The 24,016-nt window shown below is 48.5% G+C and overlaps 1 protein-coding gene across 7 annotated transcripts in view; it reads right to left on the reverse strand.

The window, feature by feature from the left end:
• The window catches only part of UHRF1 (ubiquitin like with PHD and ring finger domains 1), a 44,816-nt gene that overhangs the window by 6,933 nt on the left and 13,867 nt on the right, over window positions 1–24,016 (reverse strand). For 2 of the 7 annotated variants that reach the window (XM_074808992.1, XM_074808991.1), the window contains exons 4-10: window positions 16,337–16,419; window positions 6,556–6,718; window positions 3,527–3,790; window positions 2,586–2,758; window positions 1,938–2,153; window positions 957–1,063; window positions 592–778 (exon numbers count right to left, since the gene is read on the reverse strand). In XM_074808992.1, the coding sequence (XP_074665093.1) occupies window positions 592–778; window positions 957–1,063; window positions 1,938–2,153; window positions 2,586–2,758; window positions 3,527–3,790; window positions 6,556–6,718; window positions 16,337–16,419 (1,193 nt within the window). Of the gene's footprint in view, window positions 1–591; window positions 779–956; window positions 1,064–1,937; window positions 2,154–2,585; window positions 2,759–3,526; window positions 3,791–6,555; window positions 6,719–6,812; window positions 6,838–7,820; window positions 7,873–9,132; window positions 9,217–15,463; window positions 15,543–16,336; window positions 16,421–24,016 lie in introns of those variants that run through there. The other 5 variants (XM_074808994.1, XM_074808993.1, XM_074808998.1 and 2 more) reach the window with 5 other exon arrangements.

The following is a 24,016-nucleotide window of genomic DNA, read 5'->3' on the forward strand; positions in this document are numbered from 1 at the left end:
ACTCTCCATACTGGTGTCAGACCTGTATTAGCACAATCTTCTAAGCCATTGCAGACGTGTCAGGAAATCAGCTGTATCATAAAAATCATTGTATAAAATGCTGAAACAGGACACAAGGAATAAAGCAGTATGTTTCACTACCTATATGTATATAGCTAGATATACTTCACTATCTCTGTCAATATATATCTATCACTGTATATATTTCATATATAATAAAACAGTATATATCACCAGCCTAATATGGTGTGGGGGCCTGTAAGCAACCCATAAAAACCATTAAGTTAAGCCTCCTGGCATCAGGTTTGCATCTGGTTTATAGGTAGCTCCACTTCTCTTGGAATAGGTGTAGAGATTCCAAAACTAGGAAAAGAAGTTTGAAAGCCACTTAAATCACACTCTCACTAAACTGATGCTCAAGAAGAGCTACGAAGTCCTACCAAAAAAACCCAACACACACACACACAAACATCTCTTCAACTCATACAGTCACAATATTGCCATCTAAGGGCAGCCTGAAGTCCTAGAACTCACTTTCTGCTCTCAATTAGATGGTAATTGCGATACCACACACACATACTTCGAACTTACCAATCCTCATCATCTGGTATACTACTAAGGGGAGGGTTGAGGCAGTAGATGTGGAAAGCCATATCACACTCATCACACATTAGCTGTTTATCTGGATCTTGTTTACCTCCACAGATATGGCAAGCACAAATTCTGCAGGTCTTGTTCGGGTTGTCCTTACAAGCTTTACACACAGGTCCATTTTGTCCTGTTGGCACAAAGAAACCACAGTCTGCTTCAGACTCCAGAAAGTGCCAAGATACCCTGGAAGCGCTCAGAGGAGTCACAACTGCAAGTGTCTTGGAACTCTTAGACCTTTGGTCCTCACACAGACAGACAGCAGAACATCACAAGGGTGGACTGAGACAACCATGCAACAGACTCACGTTTTAATGGACTGGCACTAATTGGACAAGCACTGCCTGGTTCTTCAATTTTATAAATTTCATCCACTAATATAATTTTGCAGTCATTCAAGGAATCACCAGCATCCCTATAAAGAGAAGTTGATAAAAGGCAAAAAGATCAGACTTTGAAATTATCATACAGCATGAGCTCACAGCTGTGCATGTACATCAGTAATGCAGACTGGTCCGGTCCTAGTCCTGCATCACGAGTCCTGCATCCTGTTCTAGCATCTGGGGCAGTGGCATGACAGCATCGCCACAAATCTAATCATTTTCATGCAATTAAAGTGTAACCCCTCTTGTCTCAATGAGAACCCAGGCGCTTCTAGCATTCCAGTTATCATTAGTGACTGTTCTCCCCCCAAAATATATTTCAGACTAACTCTTCTCCTATTTATAGTTAAAGTCACTGTGATGAGAGGAAAAAGGAAGAGTATTCTGGCAACCCAGTGAAACTTGTCTGAAACTTTAAAAAAAAAATATATACTTGTTTTTCCCTGAAGTTGCGAGTCCCTTATGTGTAGCTTCATTTTCTCCTTGAGGAGAAAACTGGAGTAATTTTTCATCATCTCTATAAAGCGAGGGTTCAGTCTACATTATCATATCTAGCACAAAATATTACACTGAAGTTTCTGTAAAACCATGATGGATGGTTACCACAGCAAACAAAGCTTTGCCTCTTAACAAATACGGGGCTTTGCATCCTCCCAGCATTATGTGCATCCACACATCAGCCTGCCCTGCCTTTCCTTAAAGTGTCCAGTTTCTCCAGAACTTAATCAAAAGCACAGTATGACAAAGTCAATCACCCAGAAAGGACAGTCCAGCTTCTCATCTCTCCCCCAGCACTTCTGTCACACCATTTTTATTGCATCGTTTTTTTCAGCAGTCATTCAGACCTCGTGAAAGCTTAAGCAGAGCTGGGGAATTCAATTTATTCCACATTATGAATTTGCTTACCCAAGTAAGATCTTTGCGTTTATCTCCTTGATCATTTTCGTTTCCCGTTTTTGCAGAATCTCCGCATCATACCAAAAACCTCTCTCTTTTGGTTCATCAGGATTATAGTTGACCATCACCACCTGTCCTACTTCTAGCTGGTGCCACTTCAAAATAGTCCGTGCACGAGCCCGTACATCATTCGAACTCAATTCTACAACTCCGTTCTCTGGATAACTTGAAGTAGAAGGGAGGCACAGAGAGAGAGAAGAAAAATCAGATTCAACATCATAGTTTTTATAAGTGATAGATTTTATCCAGACAGGTCAATTTAAGAACTGATGCCACACAACATACAATACCGTCAAGAATAAAATCTCCTTCTCCCACACAGACACAGCCAGACTTGGGCACAGTCTAACTTTGCTACTGTCATATCCCTTCTCAAACTTGGATAACAGCGTGTCATATTGCTAAAAACATGATTCCAGCCCCCTGGAATCCCAGTCAGAATTCCAACTGTAAGACAAACTTACAGTTAACAGGGCTCAATAATGTAATTACTGTGTCAGGCCAGTTGTGTTCTATATTGTAGATCTCTACAGTAAAATTTCCCATCAACATCATGATCCAAATGACTCTTATTAGCCAAGGAGGTAACAAACTCACTCTTCATATTTCACGTGATATATTACATCTTCTTCAGGAATGGCTGTCGGCTGATCAGGATCTGTGCAACTGTGAGCTGATTCATTTGTAGGTTTTTTTCTGGTCACATTTACAACCTGGGCTTCAAACCATGCTCCCATATTCATATCTCGAGCATCGACCAAGTCATTGATCTACACAAAACAAAAGCATACAGCTCACCAAAATGGATTTTCAAATTAAGCATTAACTTCCAAGTCTACTTGGAGATTTAACCCTCTCAAGAACTTCACCATTATCAACATAATTAACAGCTCATCTTAAAAGTTAATATTTCTTTTGCCTTCCTGATCCCATTGTGCACCCCTGGTCTTCTCAGGTTGAACCCCTAAGGCTAAAAATCCATTTACACCAACATGTGCACAAACGGGTTCCTTATCTGGTACAAACCATTGTTAGTTCATCTATAACAGACTTTCAGAACTGTCTTGCTCATAGTCTGGCAAAGACATCACCAGATCTGTAATAAAATCCATTGAAACGGGCAAATAAAATGATTCTGAACAGCTGCTTGAGATTTTCTTTTGTTCATTTAAGAAAGTTTCAGCTCTGACAAATGCAATGACTTCAAGCAAAAATATTGGGAAATTTTTTAAATCAAAACAGGCACTGTGAATACTTTTTTAAAAAAAATCAATTAGTGTATTGTAGTTTTAGTTAAAAGGATAAAATGAAAAATAAAATATTTTGACCTACAACATGTTGCGTTTAATTGGTTTGTGGGTTGGTTGGTATTTTTTTTGTTTGCTTTTTCTTAAACTGTCCAACAACAAACAAAAAATATACCCACACAATTGAGGCATGAAAGATTTTTCAGAAATTCTCAACTACAGAGAAACAATACCCCCCCCCCCCCCCCCAAAGTGCAGTTTTAAGAAATCTTAAGTTTTTTAATGACTCACCTTATAGAGGCCAAACCCGGGGTCAGTCCAGTCGGGCTGTGCGGCCGTGCTCGGCTGTCCCTCCAGTTCCATGGCACCTTCTCCATTGTGAGAGCTTTTGTCCGATTCGCTTTGGCCTGAGCCACAGCCAGAGTCTGTGTCGGAGAGTTCAGAATCCTTTTCCTTACTAACAGCAGGAAGCACTGCTGGGCTTTGTCTGACCAAGAGTTGAACAATATCATTCAGTCCAACGCTGTAATCGAAAAGGGAGTGACCATCTTCCATCTACAGGGAAAGCATCAAAATAATCTGGTTATTTCATTCAGCAGAGGTTTGGCATTTCAAAACCACCCATCGTGCTGTAATTGTCTCTGTGCGCCAAGAGAGGCCACATTGCTTGAAAACCATTAACCATCAAGGAACTTGGCAGTTCTTCAGCATCACTGATACTTATAGATTGTTATTCTTACTGTTTAAAATGTTCTTTTTTCAACGGACTCTACAAGCTAGAAGAACCATGCTGCAGTAGACTTGCTACCCACATTAAGCCACAGTGTTCCAGGAGATCTAAAAGGGTTTGCAGTACAGCCCCTGGAAATACCCGTTCTGGGAAGAAAGGCTCAAAGAACTACAGATCCCCTACATTCCTATCAGGATTTAAAGATAATTCCACATTACCTAGAAACCCAAAAGTTCTTTCTTCCGTAATTCAGACGCATCCGGTAACATGAACATTAACACAAACTGGTCTTTACATTGTGATTTTTATGTTACCGATTATTGTTACAACATCCGTTAAATGTAGCATTAAGTAGAAGCCAAAGAGTTAATCACCTACTTTTCTCTGCACAACAGACGATTTTTCCATTGAAAGTAAAATCAAAAAAGATTCAATTCAACTTGAAACTACCCAATCACGGTTTAGCGTCGCCAGGCATGTCCTAATTTCACACCCTCTCTAATTTTAAGAGTTTAATTTTGCAAGTCTGGCATCATATATAGTCAAATCAAGATCCTACCCCTGCAAAAGTAACTACAAGGACCAAATAGGTCTCTCAATTACCCTTCAAGAACGCTGAGGAGCGCTACCATTTTAGAGTTAAAATGTAGTATTCGAGACCACAGTGCAGTTAGAAGTTTAGACAAGCTTCACCACATATTTAAGGTCTGACTAAGAAATTATACAGGAAATGATCATCCCTTTCCAGCCCAAACCACCAGAAAAAGCAATCCCCAGAGCTTTGTTCTCTATCAGGGGGAAACAGAGCAAAACCACAAAAATTTACACTTCACAGGAATCACTATGATAATTCAATTCTGATTTACGGCATAAAATGGCTATGGAACAATCCCTGGAAATCTGACTGTACAGGAAGCGATCTGGACTTTTTTCTGGTTTAGAGATGAAAACTCATTGAGATACGCAAGAACAAACCAGAAATTGCTTGTTTCTTCTTAACAAAGAGACAATATCAGAAATATCATTATCAACGGTAGTTAACACCAAGGAACATGAGTGACAACAGGTGCAAACAGAAATGGGAAAGCAGAGAACAGGAACAGGACATGAAACCACAAGAGTTCAAAGGACAGTCTGAAAGAAGCGCATCTGGGGATGTACCTCTAACAAAGGAGGCAGGCTTTTTAATTAACGAGCATTTTTCTAACATCATTTTAAAATTTTAACTAGTAAGAATTTGAACCTTTCTAATGATTAAAAAAACAGACAAAGCACGAGTGAACTCAGCAGGGGAACGATGACTAAGAGAGTTAGATCACACTGGATAAATGTTTCTGTCTAAAACCACGCCTAAACTAAACACCACTGGAATTACACAAAGAGGAATTATCTTTGTAAGGCAAGCGCATCCCCGCTGAAAAAAAGTTACCACTTCTGCTGAAAATCTGCACACACTTCAGCATAAGTAAGGCTGACAGTTGGTATGTAATGCTGGACCAATCCTCCCTTATCACTTTATCTACAACCACAAATGGGTAATTACCGCACCCAAACCTACACTGACGAGGTGACACAAGCCCTTCAGAGACACTACATACTCCTACAAGTCTCTTTTTTACTACTAATACCCAAGCTAGTCCAGGTGTATTTTCATATCCTGCAGTCACACCTACTAATTATAACGTACAGCTGGCTCTAGTCATCCCAAAATGGAGGGAAAGGTGGAAAAAAAGCGACGAGAAGAAATTGTCTAACTCCACCCATCTCACAGTATTCCATCGGCAGGCTGAAGCAGCCCGCTATTTCTGAAATTAATTTCTTTGAACAACCAACCCGAACTTTCTTTAGTACGAAGGTTTAGCAGTGCAGTACTATGAAAGATACGGGAAACGCATTTAAAAACGGTTTCAGTTGTCTTCAATACTAATTTAGATACGTTATTAACTCATGTGGAAGAAAACATACAACCGCAATCGTAAACATACTATCGAGAACATAATACGCAACTGAGGCGCTGAAGATCTTACAGCGAGTTCTGCTACTTAATGAGATTTTGATGTACGAGCAGATGAACTTAAAAATCACGAGCCGCTACCCCAGTTCACAAAAAAAAATTGGGAAATGGGATCGTCACGGCTTTCAGAGACGTAAAATAAAACTCGCAAGGCTCCAAAACTTTTAAGCACTTTGAAACCACAAAACCGCTGGTATTATCTGTATTTTCAAAGACTTCGCAAAGGCGGTGCCAAGACAGAAAAGCAACGCAGTACGCGAAAAATAAAGACAAAAAAAGCTTTGCAACTACAAAAAAAAAAAAAAAAGCCCACTATCTTGCTGGCTCCTCTCCTTATAGACCCACCGCCCGAGCAGCGCGGAAAGGAGCCCCGGAGTCACTAGATGGCAGCAAACCACATCACTTTCACGCAATTAAAAAAAAAAAAAAAAAAATTAAAATATCCCTTCCCAGCTGGCGGGGGACAGGGTTGGGTTGGGTTGGGGGAGGCGAGCGGGGGCGAGCCCGCAGCCGTCCCCCCCGCCCGCCTCTGCGGAGGGGCTGGGGCTGTCAGACGTCCCCCCGCCGCGTCGGTACCTGCTTGCCGCGGTAGAAGAGCCGTTGCCGGTGGGGCTCGACACCGAAAACCTCGTGTATCCGTAGACGCAGCCCCTCCACCTTGGTGAGTTTGGAGAGCGAATCCACGCGGTGGGTCTCCTTGCCGTCCATGGTACGCACCTGGATCCACATGGCGCCGGTCCTGTTCACACCGGGACAGAGCAAACGGCGTTAAACGGCGGCACCCGCGGAGTCCGGCCCGCCGGGCACCGGATCAATGAGACCGCTCAACCTACCGCGCCGGCCCGGCCCCTCCGCCCGGCCCGCCAGCCCGCCGGCCGGCCCGCCCTCCCTCCACCCCCCCCGGCGCTATTGGTCGACAACCCGGCCGGTTCCAGCACTGATTGGTTGCTGCGGGTTTAATCCCGCCCCTCCCCACACTCAGCCTAACGGCTTTGGTTGCGCCCGTCCCTCTCTGCCGCCTCGCGGGCGGGCGGCGCGCGCCAACTGTATCTCGCGCCACAATTGAAACTCTCCCTCCGCTCTCGCGGGGGCCTCCCCCCGCCCGCCCACGGCCCAAGTCTCGCGAGATCATGCAAATGAGAGCGGGGGGGGGACGGTCTTAAAGGGGCCGTCACCAGCCGGCGGCGCCCACCCTCCCTCCCTCCCTCCCTCCCACCGCGGCCCGGTGGGAACTCCCGGCGGGGGGGGGGGGGGGGCAGACACACACACACACACGATAGACAGCGGGGCAGCCCATCGCGCCGCGGCGGGCACCGGCGGCCGCAGCCGCACAACCCGCACACTCCCCCCGGGGCGCGGGGAAATCGCTTTCGTCCCGACCGTGAAAAAAACGGGGGGTGTCAGCGGCCCCCGCCGTCCCCGGCCCGGGCGCCGCCAGCCTCGGCCGCATCAGCCCCGAAAACCAAGCGAGGCGACGCCGAGCCGCGTCCCTCCCCGGCGCCGCCGCTCCCCACTCCTCCCGGTCGCCCCCCCACCCCGCTCCCTCCGCGGTCCCGTTTCGGGAGCGGGGGGGTCGGTCCCGCTGCCACAGCCCGAGAGCACCGCGTCCCGCTAACCGGCACCGGGCGCTCACTCCCCCGGAGAGACCCGCCCCGAGCGGGGGAGGGAAGCAGCGGACCCGCGCACCGTGCCCTGGCAGCTGTCACCGGCTCGGGCGCCGCGGAGCCGGCACGGACACGGCGGCGGAAAAACCCCTCCGGGCCCCCCGCCATCCTCCCCGTCCCGGTGCCACCGGCCGCTCCCCGTCCCGCGGTGGGGAGGGGCGGCCCGGCGGGACTCACCGGCGTGGCGGTGCTGGAGGCCGGTCCCGCGCTGCGCCCGCCGCCCGCGCTCTCCCCGGGCTTTGGAGTTTGGCGCGGAAAAGCCCCGTGCGCGGCGGGCGCCCGCCCATTGGCCGCCGCTGGCGGGAACGAGCGGGCGGGGCGGGGCCGCCGCCACCTCCCGGGAGCGCCGCGCCGCGGGGGGCGAGGGGGGAAGGGGGGGGGAGTTGGGGGGGGGGGGGGGGGAACGGGGACGGGACAACCGGCGATCCCCGAGGGCGACACCGGGGATCCCCGGCGAGCACCCCCCGCTCCGCCGCCCGGGGGAGGCCACTCGCCCTCCGGGCCCGCGGCCACGGTGCCGGTTATTGTTCTAAAAACCGGGTCACGGAGAGCCCTGCGAGCAGCCTGCGGGAGGGGAGACCCGAAGGATCCCCCCTCTGACAACCGCGTCCCCACGCACCCCCTCACCCGAGGGGTCCCGTCCCCCCCGGGGAGCTCCGGGCCCTGCCGTGATGCGAATAATCTGAATAATCCGAATAATCCGCAAGTGGCCTCTAACTCCCCCGGCCGTTAGCTCCGGGTGGCTTCTCGGGCTTGTGTACGGACCCACTCGTGAAAAACGTGGCCTGGGTGACATGGCAGGGCCGTGCGCGTGGCTGCGCGAGCCGACAGAAAGGGCTGGTCGGGGAGGATGTTTTTCCCCAAAACTACTAACGCTACGAGGAAATTAAAAATTATAAAGTTTGCTTGAAACGACCATCGGATGGAGTAACTGTAAACAGGGGATTACCAAGTGGTTTCTGAGAAAAGCCAGCTTCAAAAGACGTATAAAAGCATGAAAATTGGTGGTTGGGGGGAGAAACCCCGGGGTGGGAGAGCGGGAATGGCGGCGGGAATGGCGGCGGGTTCGGCGCTGCCAGCACAGCTCCACCGACACTGCGACCTGCCGAGGCCGCGCAGAGCCGCTGTCCTGCCTCTCCGGACAAAGAGAGCACGAGGCGCGCCCAAGAGAAATGCAAACCAGTATTTCCCGGGTTATACCCCCCCTCCCCTGCACCCACGGAGCTAAACTCTCACGTTAGAAAATACAAAATCCGAGGGATGTGGCACCCTCCCAACCCCCCCGGATTCGCAGCCTGCTGTAGGGAATGCTCGCAGCACGCCAACGCCGCCGCGGCAGCGGGCGCCTCTTCCTTACTCCCCTCCTGTCCCAGGAGCTGTTGGGGATCCCACAGTTAAGCCACAGCTCACAGGTTGAAAGTCACTGGCCTAGATTAGGTTAGTACCAAAGGTTCGGCATGTGTCAACGCACAAAAGCCTTGAATCTGACCTGCGACCTGCAGCAGTCAGGCTTCATTTCCTCCCAGATCCCAAGGCTTTGCCTTGCCAAAAAGTGATTTTTGCCCCTTGTAGATGCACTAGATTCTTCACCTTGACGTAGCACAGCAGCAAGCCCTTCCCTCAGCCTGAGAGGGTTCTCAGACGTTACACACCTGGCAGGGAGCAGGGGGAAAGGCTGAGTGTTGGAAAAACAGTTTTCACCTGTATAAGGACAGGCTGCGTCTCTAAAGCATCTCGGGTTTGGATCTCCTAGCCTGCAGTTTAAATTAGCGTTGCTCCCCAGCGTACCTGGGGCCATATCCTGTCACCCACTGAAGTCCCATTTCCAGAGGAGTAGAGAACCCACCTCCCTCACGACTTCCAGATGCAGGGCAGTTTAATGACAGACTCTTACTACCGTCTTTCAGACTTTTTTCAGCATCACTTACACCTCTATACAAGTGTCATAAGAAGGTCAAAAAAAGCCACTTCAAGATACAGACCTGACCCTTCTTTCCCTGAGACCTCCGTGTCCCGCTGAGCTGACGCACGAGGATTGTCTATTTGAGGTTAGCTATTCATGGCCACTTTTTGACACTCAGGTGCTAAATATGTTTTTGATAGCACCTTATTGCCTTGGGTTTGACCCCACCATATCCCCCATTAGGGTCCTGTCTCCTGCCCATCTCAGAACTACACATACACATGGCCAAGTGTGTAACACACACATATGTCCTTTTACACGTGGCCAAGTAACACACATATGTCCTTTTACACGTGGCCAAGCGTGTAACACACATATATGTCCTTTTACACGTGGCCAAGTGTGTAACACACACATATGTCCTTTTACACGTGGCCAAGTAACACACATATGTCCTTTTACACGTGGCCAAGTGTGTAATGTCCTTTTACACGTGGCCAAGTAACACACATATGTCCTTTTACACGTGGCCAAGTGTGCAACACACATATATGTCCTTTTACACGTGGCCAAGTAACACACACATATGTCCTCTTACACGTGGCCAAGTAACACACACATATGTCCTTTTACACGTGGTCAAGTGTGTAACACACACATATGTCCTCTTACACGTGGCCAAGTAACACACATATATGTCCTTTTACACGTGGCCAAGTAACACACACATATGTTCTTTTACACGTGGCCAAGTGTGTAACACACATATATGTCCTTTTACATGTGGCCAAGTGTGTAACACAAACATATGTCCTTTCACACGTGGCCAAGTGTGTAACACACATATATGTCCTTTTACATGTGGCCAAGTGTGTAACACACATATATGTCCTTTTACATGTGGCCAAGTAACGCACATATATGTCCTTTTACATGTGGCCAAGTGTGTAACGCACATATATGTCCTTTTACACGTGGCCAAGTGTGTAACACACATATATGTCCTTTCACCCCCGGCAGTTCCCATCGCAGCGCAGGGAACACAGACTTACTGTAAGACACGGACTGTTCAAGGAAAAGGCTCTGACCAGTTGCTGCCTATGACTAGTAGCATCCCTGGACGATCAGAGTCAGAAAACAAGAAGCCCACTTCCTCGAGAAACTTTTACTCATTCAGAGAACCGACATACTGCAGAAACCGTGCTGCATCCTACACACTGTTCAGCTGGGTCTACAAATCACTTAAAATAAGGCTCAGTTCTAGGTCATTCTAGTAGTGGAACATTGATTTCATTAGAGGTTAAATTATATATGCTCTCCTTTTAAGGGCCTCTCTTCTATTAAAACAAGAACATTGCCAGAGTAGCTTACAGAGAACTCGGTGTCAGTGAGACAAAGCCCAGGTTTCCATAGACTATCAGAAAAAACAACATGGCTTGGTCATATTGCAGTTATCTAAGAGGCTGATGAGTTTTAGTTTCCTCCCTTTCAGATTGTTTTAGGCATTTTTTTTCTTTGGAGTTACAATTCTGATTGAAAACACTGTTCTGCCATCTGGTAAATGCCCCATGCCGTGAAGAAACAATATCTCGGTTCTCCTGCCAGCAGGGATATCCAGTTCAGTTTGGGAAAACATAAAGCATTGTTGAATTCATTTGCAAAAAGATGCAGTTAGCAAGACAAAATTCCAACAGCCTCCCAGCCCATGGAAATATTGTTCAAAGGGAAGTTTTGGCACAATGTTTTAGGAGAAACAAAAGTCCAGGCATGCACATAGGAACTACGAGCTGATAAATGTCATTAAAGCAAGTCTTGGATGAAGAGGAATTGATAGCTGGTCTTATCAATTCCAAGGGGGCCAGATTTATCCTTGGGTAGGGCAGCACAGCCTCCTCCTTGCAGTTACTATCATTCATAGTCCATCCCTTACAATGCCTTCACAGCACTTTCTGGGGAAAATAGCAGGGGGGTTGGTCCCATAAAACCACCAGAAGCATCACAAGAGGTACAAACACCCTACGTGTTTGAAAGGCTGATGGTAACAGCAAGGTGCTTAGCTCGCAGAAGGCTGGCTGGGCTCAGGAACGTCCACCTTTGACTTCTCCTTAGCCAACCTCCCTGGCTCCCCTCCGCACTCACCAGCTCAAGAGGCCACATCTGCTTTGTCCAAGGGGTTTGCTGTGGCTCTGAAATCATCCCAGCTACGGAGAAGATGCAGCTATAGAGAAGCTACAGAGAAGCAGCCATACGCAGCTATAGAGAAGGTCTCTTGCGAATCACGAAGGACACATGCAAGACCAGGCAAGGGAAACAGACTGTTGTACCCAGCACAGAACTGACCCTTTGCCCCAGCGAGCTATTTAATGGCCTGCCCATCACTAAGAGTTGTGTCCTCATAAAAAATAATTGTTTGATGTGCAAATAACTATGTTTCTCTTCTAGCACGTGATACATTGTATGGCTTAACCCCTTGAGCCGTAGCAAGTGCTGTGAGAGCCAGGACTCCCTGAACAGGACAGCTGGTCAGAGAAAAGATAGCTAGAACATACTGCTTTTAACCATTTTTTTTTGGCCTTCCTCACAGGCGCTAACATTTACGCTTTTACGTATGCAAATCTGTATTCTTTGCATAGCTGTTCACAAGGACTAATCACTAGTGGTGTCACGTGCACCACAGCAAGAGGCTTTCCCCCGGGTTAAACAGCAGGGCCCATATGTAAGGTCAAGCAGCCAAGTTTCCACACGCACTGGGATGATGCTGTCATGCTGCAGCCAGCAACAGGAACACACCAGATTTCATTTTCCTCTCCTTCCATGCAAGGCTCTTGGGCAATGGAAGCTGAACAAGAAGCAGTTTCTCTCTGTGGCTTCAGCAAAGAGGGTCTCGGATTCTTCAGATTTCCCTAGGGAAAAATATACTTGCCCTTGGTGAAACCATTGTCTGCATGGCAGGTATGGGGTTAAGCAAATACATGTGAAAGGTGTTATTTGTTTTGCACTCAGTTGTCCTGTATGAGATCTTCACTCCTTGGAAAACCAAAATGAAGAGATGATGCTGGAGTCCAGGACAAATGCTGCTCTCCTTAATGCTCCTACAATTTCCAAAATAACTGGGGTCAAGCCAGCCAAACCCCAGGACTGGGGAGTAACGTGTTTCTGATTACTGGGGAAACAAGAAGCAAGGAGGGCTCTCAGCAACGGCCTGACGTGGAGAGGACACACTTAGCAGGCCCAGATGATGTGGTATGAGGCAAGAGTGCAGCAGTAGAGGGAGGAGCAGACGGGTGTGTAGAAAACCAGCCTGCAGTCTGAAAACCAGTGGAAAGGTGAACTGGAAGACTGGGAGAGCAGCCAAGAACCCATCAGGCCGTTCCCTGCAGTGAGGGCAAAGCCGGCTGGGGCTCAGGGCAGGAACCTGCCCGAGCTGCTGCCGCCTGCCCTCATGCCGGGGTGGGTGAGGTGCTGGAAGGGAAGCAGGGGCTGGGATACCCTCCAGGTGAGATGGGCAGCCAGGCAGCAGCAGACAGACAAGTCCTGTTTCTGCTGGTGCAGGGTGAGGGCAGCAGAGAGCTGCGGCATGCCCTGAACTAGGAAGGTGCTTTGAAGACTTGGAGAGACCAGGGAGGTTAGTTGGGAGGCAAGAGCTGGCCTGAAGCTTTTGGTACCTCGCTGGAGAAGTGTTTTCAGAAGGCCATAGCACTTTGAAGGCCGTCGCCTTTGGAGATCGTCATGCAAAGACTGGTGATAGCGACTGGGTAGCACAGGACAGGATCCAGCAAGGAGTCTTCTTCTGCCATGGCCCCGCCTCCAGCACTTTGCTCTGGATCCAGACACCCAGCACTGCAGAACCGTCTCAAGGACGCTCAACGTTCCTTCAGACTGTGGCCTTGGACAAGGCTGCTGTGATAAGCACCAACAACTGCTGCAGCTGACAGGAAGCTGGAGCGTTAGAGGGAAAGAGTGCTCTGAGGTGATGTGACCAGCTGAAACTATTTCTGAAACTGCTACCCCAAGGATCACTCACTCTCAGCAAGGGGAAGTGGTGGGGGAGAGGAAGACAGGAACATGAGAAAGCGGAGTCTCCAGACAGAGGTGACAGATGGGCATTCAGCAAACATCTTGTGGACTTTGCACAGCAACGAATGGCAAAGACCACAGGCTGACTTGTCCCTTCAGTGGGCTCCAGACTGCAGCTCCTAAAAGAGGAACACCTGAGCTCAGCAGTACGGAGCTTCTCAAGTAGTTTGCTGGAAGCCCAAGGGTTTTGCTTGACTTAACTGAGGAACAGAAATCAAAGCAACACATGCCTCACCCTTGAATCATCTTTTCTTGTGCCTGTGTCTGCCCCAGGGAATGTGACTATGGCATCGTGGGAGGTTACTAATGGAGTAAATGCCACGGAAGATCAACAAGATCATTTCCGTTGCAGTAAATGAACACTTGAAAATGGGGCGCTTCAATGTCACATGTGGCCCCTGGTCCCCAAAGGGACGATGTTGAGCTGTGACGCACCACAGAGCAGGGAAAGGAATTGCGCCTGACAGTGGTGACCCAACATAAGGGCCTGATCCTCCAAATCCTCCACATACCTGCATGTTTTCCACTCAACAGAAATCCAAACAGGACTGGGACAACTGAGAAGCACATAGCTGGAAAGGCCTCAGCCACGTGCAGACCCCAGAACACAGCTGAAAGGAGAGCTGTAAGCTAGCAGTAGGGCTGCCAACAGGCACAGGAGACAGGATTGATGCCTGGGGATCACCAGAAGGTTTCTGCCCCATGTCTTGATGATGCGGCATCATTATCCCACTCTACTCGGGCCACACCTGGAATACTGTGTTCAGTTTTGGTTCCTGCTATATAAAAAAGAGGTGGACAGGGTGGAGAGGGTCACAAAGGGCCACAAAGATGACCAAAGGCCTGGGCAGCCTGCCATGAGGAAAGGCTGAGAGAACTGGGTTTGTTCAGTCTTGAGAAGAGGAGGCTTAGGGGAGACCTTATCCCCATGTTCCAGTATTTACAGGGTGGCTACAAAGCAGATGGAGACTCCCTTTTTACGAGGAGTCACGTGGAAAAGGTGAGGTCTGATGGGTACAAGTTACTCCTGGGGAGATTCTGATTGGACACAAGAGGAAATTTTTCACAGTGAGAACAATCAGCCACTGGAATAGTCTCCCCATGGAAGTGGTGGATTCTCCCACATCGGACACTTTTAAGATTGAGCTGGACAGGGTGTTGGGCCACCTTGTCTAGACCGTGCTTTTGCCAAGAAAGGTTGGACCAGATGATCCTTCAGGCCCCTTCCAACCTGGGATTCCGTGGTTCTGATTTATTTGCACAAAGGCCGCAGTTACTGACACGATGGTGCCTTTTGTGGGAAGCGCTGCCCAGCGCCACAAGGCTCGTTCACTCCAGCCAACACAACTCCCTTTCTCTTCCCCAAACATGTTTCTCTGCTTCCTCCTACGCCCTTCCCACGCCCACCAAACCTCTTAGAACTGGTTTTATCTCCACTCTAAGTATGTGGCGTTTATAGAGTAACAAGAATCACAGAAATGCTGTGAAATGGCAATCTCCAAATTTTCAGTGTTCTGACGCTGCAGGCAGATCTACCGCTGAGCAGGAGCTCCGAGCATTGGTATTTTGACCTAGTATCTAAAGCTACACTTTAGATATTAAACACTGTCTCATTCATTATAATTACTGATGTTATCATGCAAACCACTTGCCACTTCTGCTCACATTCACCGTGCCACGTTACAAGCCACATGAAGGTGTATCATGCAGATAATGCTGTTTTACCCACTTAGGTGATGAAATATAACCTGCCTCATGAGACTTTCACCATCACTGCTGCAACTGGCCTACTCAGGCACTTCACACCCATGAACTAACTGACAATTTGCATCATTGACACCTTACTTGGGGGCCAGCCACTGTCCATATACAGGCCAACATTCAGAAAAACACAGGACTAATCTCTTGATTCCTGGTTCCTGCAAAAAAGAAACCATTTCATCAGATCTTCAGAGGACAGAGGAGAACATCCATTCTTTCCCCTACACACATCACAACCTATAAAAGCCACCATATGACACCTGCTAATCAGCTTGAGTTTCAGTACAAGACATCGAACACTTCAAAACTGCAATTTAACCTGTGAAGGGAAAGAGATCAAAGGAGGGAGCATGCACTGCCCGGGAGCTGGTTAGTTGAAAGGTTCCCAGGTGATGCCAGAATATGAAGTTTATGTCACACAGACAAATGCACAAAACCTCTTCTCAGCAGTGCAGGTGGTAAAAGCCACGATTTGTAGCTGGGGAAGTTCAGAGAGGACATTAGGAACTGCTTCTTCATTAGGAGTGTAATGCAATACTAGATCCAATGCCCAGAGAGGCTGTGTGAGATTTCCATCCCTGGGAGTTTTTCAAGACTCAGCCAGACAAAGCCCACAGCTGACCTGAGCTGGCATTGCTAAGGCCTGTCTCCAGCAGCAGGTTGGGCTACCTGACCTCCAGAGGTCTTTTCAGCCAAGGACTCCATGATAAGTCTGACTCAAGTAAGGAGGGGGATTCCTTCTAGCTTCAAAGCTGAGAAGTGATCATTGTCTACATTTTTGTCAGCTTAACAGCACATTTTCAAAAACCACTGACAACCTCCTGCTCACACTGCCTTCATGGCTTACTGTGGGCAATACAGAAATGAGACCCAAGGTCTCCTGCAGTCACTGACCAAAAACAAGGTGACTCAATCAGTTTAATAGCTTTAGAAGACTTCAGATAATTCTTACCTGTGCCTCAGTTTCCTCCCCCACTGATCTTGAAAACAGACAACAGGAAGCTTAATTGATGGTTTCAAAACAGTTTTTGAGATCTGAAGATGAAAATGCACAAATTCAAAAGCAAAGCATTAACTAAAATTTTCATTATTTGTTATTGCTGTTAAAAAGCCCAAACCTCCCCCAGCCAGGCTCACAGTCCTGCATTGCTGGGCCCTCTGCAAGTATAAAAATAGAAGGCAATCCCTATCTAGAAAACCACAGCAAACTTGAGAAGCAGCATGTTTCACCATCACATACTTGCTGTAGGCAGGCAAGGGCTGAGAGTGGGAGAGCATGTCTTACTCCTTGGGTAGTTACAGCACCCATGCTGCAGGGTAGGAGAGACTTGCCAAGAAAACATCACAGCTGAGTGATGTTTTCACATCACAGACCCCACGTCCTGCTTCTCTGGGGCTTCTTGACAACATCTGCGATGCCATGGAGCAGCCCAAGAGAAGGCGTCGGTGTGCTGAGCCCCACCACCCATGCGTGGACTTTCCAACCGTGCTACTGGCTGCTAACGCAGCTGCTCTTCGGAAAAAGCCAAGCACAAGCTGCCTGCTGGCACTGGCCGACCCTGCACGTGCCCACCTGGGGAACAGGACCCCCTGCTTGGGGAACAGGGGCTGAATTCCAGCCCCAGCACCCTCTTTCCAAGCAGCTCCAGCGCTGTGGCTAAACCCAGGCTGAGGACGTGTTTCACATCCCCGCTGTGGATAGCGGACAAGGCCCATGCTTGCACCTGCGTCCCTGGTAGCACAGACACCCCTTCGCAAGCAGGTCTTTGCTACAGCGGTTGCAGGAATAGGTCCCTCTCTGGCCGGGCCTTTCATGGCTCCCAGAAGCAAGGCAGCGCATTTGGGGCCGACGTGGCGGCAAGCAGCATCATCCAGCTCAGAGATTTAGCCAACCGGGCGTGCAAGGGCATGGGAACAGGAGCAGTGCCTGCAGGCTGATGGGCTGAGCCCATTTCGCAACCACGGGGCAGATCGTCGCAGACTTCCAGCGCCTGTGTCCCTCAGCGCCCGCCGTGACGGGGGCACATCCCTGTCCACAGCTGCTGGGGGGAAACGCACCCCACAGCACGGCCCCAAGGCCAAAGTGCCTGGGGATGGATGGAAGCCCTTGGTAAGGGCCCTCTGAGACACCCTCAGGTGTGTCCCCCTGAGGGGGGACAAACAGCAGCACCCTTCCACCCACCCACCCCACCACCATCAGGTCCCTGGAAGGGGCCCCGAAGGCCCTCACCTGCCTCCCTCACCCTGCCCCACACACCTCTCCCACCCCCATCCACTCCCCATTGGCCAGGCCAGCACCTGCAGCGTTCCGATTGGCTCCCTCAGCTGCTCATCAGGCCCCTGGGGTATTTATGCGGGGCGGGGCCCAGCAGTCCCAGTCTTGTCAGTGCTGGGAGTGGAGGAGGCAGGTAAGGCAGCGCTGGTGGGGAGGTGGTTGTGGGTTTTCTGGCTTGGTTTGGGCCTGGGGGCTCCCTGAGCTTCCCCCTCACCTCAGGTGGCTCTTTGCGGCACTCCTGGGGCTGGAAGGTGGCGGCTGGACTTGGAAATGGCTCCATGCTTGGAGCTCCTGGCCCTGGGGAGCGCTGAGGCTCAAGTGTCCTTGCTGAGGGGCTGTGTTCCCCCAGCTGTGCCTGTGGGGCTCTTCCAGCTCCCTGGGAGAGCACAGAGCTGTGTGCTGTGTCTGTGCTGCTTTCCCACATCTGTGGGTGGGGGGTGTCTTGGCTTTTTGAGGCCAAAGGTGACATCTTATCATGTCATGCTGCATCTGTGGTGCCTTGGGGAAGAGCTGAAAGGCTTCAAATCCTTCCCTAAAGGCTTCTTCCTAGCCCTGAGATGACTTCTTGCTAATACTATGTGTCTCTGGTGATGGAGCAACTTTGGGTCTGAAAGCTATTTTCTGCTTGTTGTCTGCTGAAGATCAAAGCTGTGTGCGGGGGTCCACAGGAGGTGGCTCTCCCACCCAGCCACGCAGGGACAGCGTGTGATGTGCCCCCTGGACATCACCATGACTTGTGCTGGTGCTGGGGGAAGCGGTAGATGCTTCAGGAGGCAGATGGATCAGTCGGGCATTCCCTTCCTGTTGACAGTGCTGCCAGACTTTCCTGTAGCTATTTCACATGATCAGTTGGTGCAGGCGTGATAATAGCCTTAAGGAAGGGGGTGGCTCGAGTGGCAGGGTAACTTCTTTCTTGCTCAAGAGCACTGTGTCCCTGCAGATGGAGGCTGCAGCCATGCACAGCTCTGCCAGCTTGCCGGAGAGAGCACTTGGCAAACTAGCTTAGTGTGTCTCAAGACTAACAGGGTTCTTAAATGTGGTCGTGACTACCTGAAACTGTGTATTGCTGTGAAGGACTTCAATTACTGAAGCTGGTTCTGCTGAAACTTCTAGATGAAAATGCGTGTTAAAGAGCAAGCAGCACGCTGCTTGCTCTGCAAGTTATAGCTTCTGTCTGAAACTCAGTTTTGTCCTCATGGAAAAACTGGTAAGTTACTGGAAAGCCCAGAAGCTGTTTTAATTAAACTCTCTCCATATATATCCACATTCTAGCAGCTTGGATAGCTTAGACACTCACCGTTCCAAGGAGTTACTGACCTAGTAATGGTCACTGGCTGTAGTTCTTAATTACCATTGTAAGTGTGTGTGTGGAGAACCCTGCCTCCATCTGCAAAAATGGCTTTAATCTTTGAGATTCCCTAAAGCTGATGTCTCTTCCAGAAAGGTTAGATGGGCATCTCTGCCAGCAGTTCTGAAACTAATGTCCTAAGGTCAAAGCTGAAAATCATCTGATCCTCCTGAAGCAGCTCCCTCTGCCCTGGGAGCTTTTTCAGGCTGTCCCTCAGCTGCGGGCAGTGCCATGGGGACGCAGCAGGCATCCCGTGACACAGTTCTGGTGACTGCAGTTATGGTAACTGGGGTATCAGTGGCAAATCTTGAAAAGAATGTAAATAGTGCTTTAACCACAAATGAATGCCACTGCCCTGATTAGCCCTCCCTGCTCACATCTAAAGCACTAAATTTAGCTTTGTTTTCCTAAATGGTCATTAAGGAATTGCCAATTAAACTATTGAACCAGGCCTGTTCGCTATGGCTCGATCTGTCTTCCCAAGGTAAAACCCATTTGAAGGGAGAAAAGCTTCCTGACCGAGATCCTACCTCTGTCTGCAGGACACCGTAACAGCAGGCTATCTTCATGGGCCAGAGCTGCTTTCCACAGGAAAAATAAAAACCTTACATAGGTTAAAGAACTAGCTTTATGTATGCTGGTCACTGTCAGAGTGACAGAAATCAAAGGAGAAATTCTGCTCACCCCAGCTCCTGTGCCAGGCTGGCGTGTTGCGCTGGCTGTGACAGTCTGACCGAGGCAGGGAGAACTGATGGCAGCTTGGCAGTTTTGGTGCTGTTGGCCTGAGTTCGGACTTGGGCCAAACTGGACAATGATCAGCGGTGAAGCTATTGTGCCATGCTAGAAATGTGCACTGAAGAGTTTCATCTTTCTGAAACTACCCGTTTCAAGAACTTTCTCCAGCAGTGATGTAATGTTTCTGATGTAGCAATGGTATGAAATCATCGGATCATCTTTTTCATAGAAAGCAAACCGTAACCAAACCAAACGGTGATGCTGCTTCTGCCTGGTGTTTCCACACATGGGGTCTGCCCGCTGGGACTCTCACTTTGCAACTACCCTGGCTCGAAGTCGTGCCTTTCTCCAAAGGGTTCTGAAACAACTGACCCAGAGTTGCTAAGCACTGTGCTTTCCTGCAGTCTCTGAAGTAAAGCAAGCTCTGCTCAGCACCTCTGCAGGGGAAAGAGAAAATAAAACCATGCTGTGCGCTCATGAAGATTTGCCCACAAATACTGGCATTGCAACACAGCCCAATTCCTCCTACGCAGAGGAGAGCAAACCATGTTCTAACATGACTGTGCTGCAGGGATTGTCCCTGACACAGTTGCATCCATAATTAAGATGAGCTCCTAGTACTTCAGAGGTTGATTCTAATCTTATACGAGTTTTTCTATTAGTCAAGCAGTTACTCCTGACTTATGCTAGCAACTAGAGGCCTCCCTTTTCTATCTGCAGTGTGTGTCTGTGCTAACCCTGACACCGAGGCCAGTAAGACTCTGCAGTTTGAGGGTTTTCCCTGTCTAAAAGTAAAACTGAATAAAGGGATTGTTTGTAATGGTGTTGAAATAGTTGTGCTTTGCCCTGTGACAGGGCTGCAGACTGATTCAGCCTACTTGGCTTCAGAAAAACCAACAAACTTGCTCTAAAGCAGTGTAAGAGGAACAACCACTAACAGCAAACCCTGTGGACTTTGGGACTGAGACTTTATGTTCAAGCCCTGCTTTTGTTTGGAGCAGTTTTCTAGGAGTTTTCTCAGGCTGATAAAGTTCAAGCTGGATTTTTGCTGTGCTGTTAAATTAGGCAGCCCCCTGGGCAGGGTGATTGCCAGGAATGTGCCTCCAGGCTTCTCACTTGACAGGCTGGAGGTCCCAATTTTTGTGACAACTTTTGCTGTAGAAGCGTAGCACTCTGCATCCCTGCCTTGCTTGAATCTCACTAAAATGCTGACTAATTCAATGGTTAATGGAGCAATATTTGATATCCTGCCAAGGAACCTCCTGAGATGTCTCCCCTAACGCTATCCATAGTTGGGCCAGGGCTAACAAATTCACTACTTCCTCCCCAGCTCTCTATTCCTGTTTCCACAGCAAAACAAGAACCTTACACAAGTCTAACAACACAAGAAACAAGACAATGGTCTCTGTCAGAAATCAGATGGCAATTTTTTGGGGGTAGAGTCTGCCAGCGAGCCTGGAGCAGTGCTTGCCTTGAGAATCCAGTTTGTGAGGAATTTTGGTTTGAAGGTTTTCCATTGGAAAATGCCATAGCAATTCTAAGAATAGAAACTAACTGGCAAGGGAGAGAAAAGCGGATGCTGCACTGGAGAAGAAATTGCTGAAATCCCTGCTGTGCCTGCCTAAGGCTGAGAAGTAATCCTGGATTTATCACACGATACTGGAGTGTCCAGATACCAACCTAGGTCTATACTGGGGAAGTGAATACATATTCAAGATATTGCATAATTTTTATACTTGAACTTGTTAATCTCCTTATGTAATGAGAATACTTCTGAGACTTGGTTTCACAGGAAGTGAGGAGAAATTTCCTGCCTAGCTGGTCAGTAGGATGGGAAGGCAAGTTTCAAGGTAGCCAGCCAGAGTGCTGCAGCTGCAAAACCTGCCTCATTCTTCCAGGGAAACTTCAAAGGATTTTCATACCCTTCCCTGAGCTGTGAGACTCCTGGTGATGCTGGAGTTAGCAGTGGTGGGGACGGTGATAGAAGTTCATCCCCATGAACACAGGTGTAGTGGGGTGACTCTAAAATTACTTTCATCTCTGTGTCCTTTGGAAAGGAGCTGTAAACACTGAACTCTTAAGAAGGTAAAATATGCCTATTGCTGTTCAGCATCTTTCTCCAGTCTCTGGCTCTGACGCTTTTCTGGAGGGGAGCTGAAGTCCTGCCAGTCCTTCTTTTTTCCCAAAGAGGAAAATGGATTAAGCCACTGTAAAACCAATCTATTTCAGACAAAGTGGGGAAAATCTGAGGGCTTTTTCCTCTTAAATGGTTTTAATAAAGTTCAGACAGCTTTTTCAAAATAAGTATTTCTGGTTTTAAACTCCATTATTAAACTGTTTGAGCTTGCCACATTTTGAAAATTAAAACAACAAAATTACTTATACTACTGTCCTATGCAGCCCTGCTGCAGCTGATTTCAGCAGGGCTGTTGGAATGACAGTAATCTGTCACGATCAAGTGAGACAACCTTCAGTGATTCCCACCATTAGCCCTGCTTCTGCAGGGTGCATCTTTCCTTCAAGCGTTCTGGTCCTTGGCCAGCAAAGAGCCTGTGCAGTGGGAAGCTGAACCAGAAGTATCTCTAGCAGAGAAAATGCATGACAGATAAGAGTTCTCACCCACTTCTAACCTGCAACTTTGGAGCCAGTCAAATGTTATCAGCAATAAAATAAGTAGGATGGTTATTTAGCCTAAACTATTTGGCTGTTTGGGGATTGGGGGAGCTGACTGAGTACAGTCTATGTTCTACATAAATATTTGCACATCATAAATCATGGTGCCTCTCAAATATCTTCACACCCTTGCAAGAAAGATTAGTGATGTCACATTAATGTTCCTATGACATGCTGAATGATGGATCCCAATTTTATTGCCCTCTGCTTTTCCCTAGTTTTGCTTAGACTTTAATTCACTGGAGGAAATTAAGTTGTACTTACACTGTTATACTCTTGTTTTTCCTTTCAGCTGCAGGTGAATTCAGTATGGCATCAGAAAAGACCACAAAAAAAGATCTGCTGGAGGCTGAGGAACAGCAGCAAGCGGTAGGTGCCAGGGCAGCCCTAACATGCAACAGTTAAACTACCTGCTGACAGATACACTGGTAAACTAACTTCTGCCAGCACCTCAAAACCAGGCTGGGAATAGCAGAAAGATTAACTATATGAAGCTGTGACTAAATCTAAATTTAGTACAGAAGCTAACTTTTTTGCTCCAGAGAAAACTTCAGGGCTGGGTCAAGTGATGCAAATAATTCTGAAACATGAGCTGTTACAGGTCCTATTTCCACATCTGGGTTTGGTGCTGAAACCCAGTGTGACTCAGAATTCATGAGCCCAGAACTTGAACTTTTAATCCTGGTGTGTTGCTGACTTGCTAGCAGTCTTTGGATGAGTCCCTTCGACTCTGAGTTTAAGAAGGATGATGGGATGGACTGGATGTCCCCTTAGGACCTTTCTGGATAGACACATGGCTTGTATCTACCCAGCAGCTTGAGGCAGGTCTTGAATGTCACTTGTTTCTCTTGGATTTTAGAGTGCTGTCAATCGGGTGACCAGCTTGCCCTTGCTCAACTCTGCTTTCAACCTGGTCTCATCTGCCTACAACTATACCAAGGAGACACATCCTTACCTCGGTGGTGTCTGCAATGTGGCTGAGACTGTGGCTGCTGTCGCTGTAGGTAGCGTGGTTGGGGGGGCACAGCCCATCCTGAACCAACTTGAGCCACAAAGTAAGTGGAGAGGCTGGAGTGACCCCTTCTACCCAGAGGGCTAGGTGGGGAGTTCCAGGTGCCTGTTGGGTGACATCCACATTGTTCTAGTTAATTGTAGCACTGAGTCTTCTACTCAGCAGCTCCCAGCTGCTCAGTGCAGCCACTGAATTTCATGGATGTGAAACTCTTACCAGCAGAAACAAGGTTTGGCCTCTTGTCTGTGGTTTCATTAAGTCACTAAGCAAAACCTCCCTGTTTTCTCTCTGTCACTCCACGTTATGAGCATCCCAACTGGCAGTAGCAGTGTCCATCTTGGATATAGCTCAGTTTGTCTCATTCTGACACTCCTCAACCCTTTAAACCACTCGCCCTACCCACCAGGGGCAAGTACTGCATTCCAGTTGGAGCAATGTGCTGCCAAGAGCTAGAAAGCTGGGAAGGCAAAATGGAGACTATTTAAACCTGCCAAATCATGGGGTTTGTTCAATTTTTAACAAGACACCCCTATACATGCCCCCCAGCCCAGAACAGTGGGGTTTTTTTGTCTTGCTTTCATGAGTGTAT

The sequence above is a fragment of the Strix aluco genome, chromosome 29 (genome assembly GCF_031877795.1).
Source record: "Strix aluco isolate bStrAlu1 chromosome 29, bStrAlu1.hap1, whole genome shotgun sequence".
In the NCBI taxonomy this organism is placed as follows: Eukaryota; Metazoa; Chordata; class Aves; order Strigiformes; family Strigidae; genus Strix; species Strix aluco.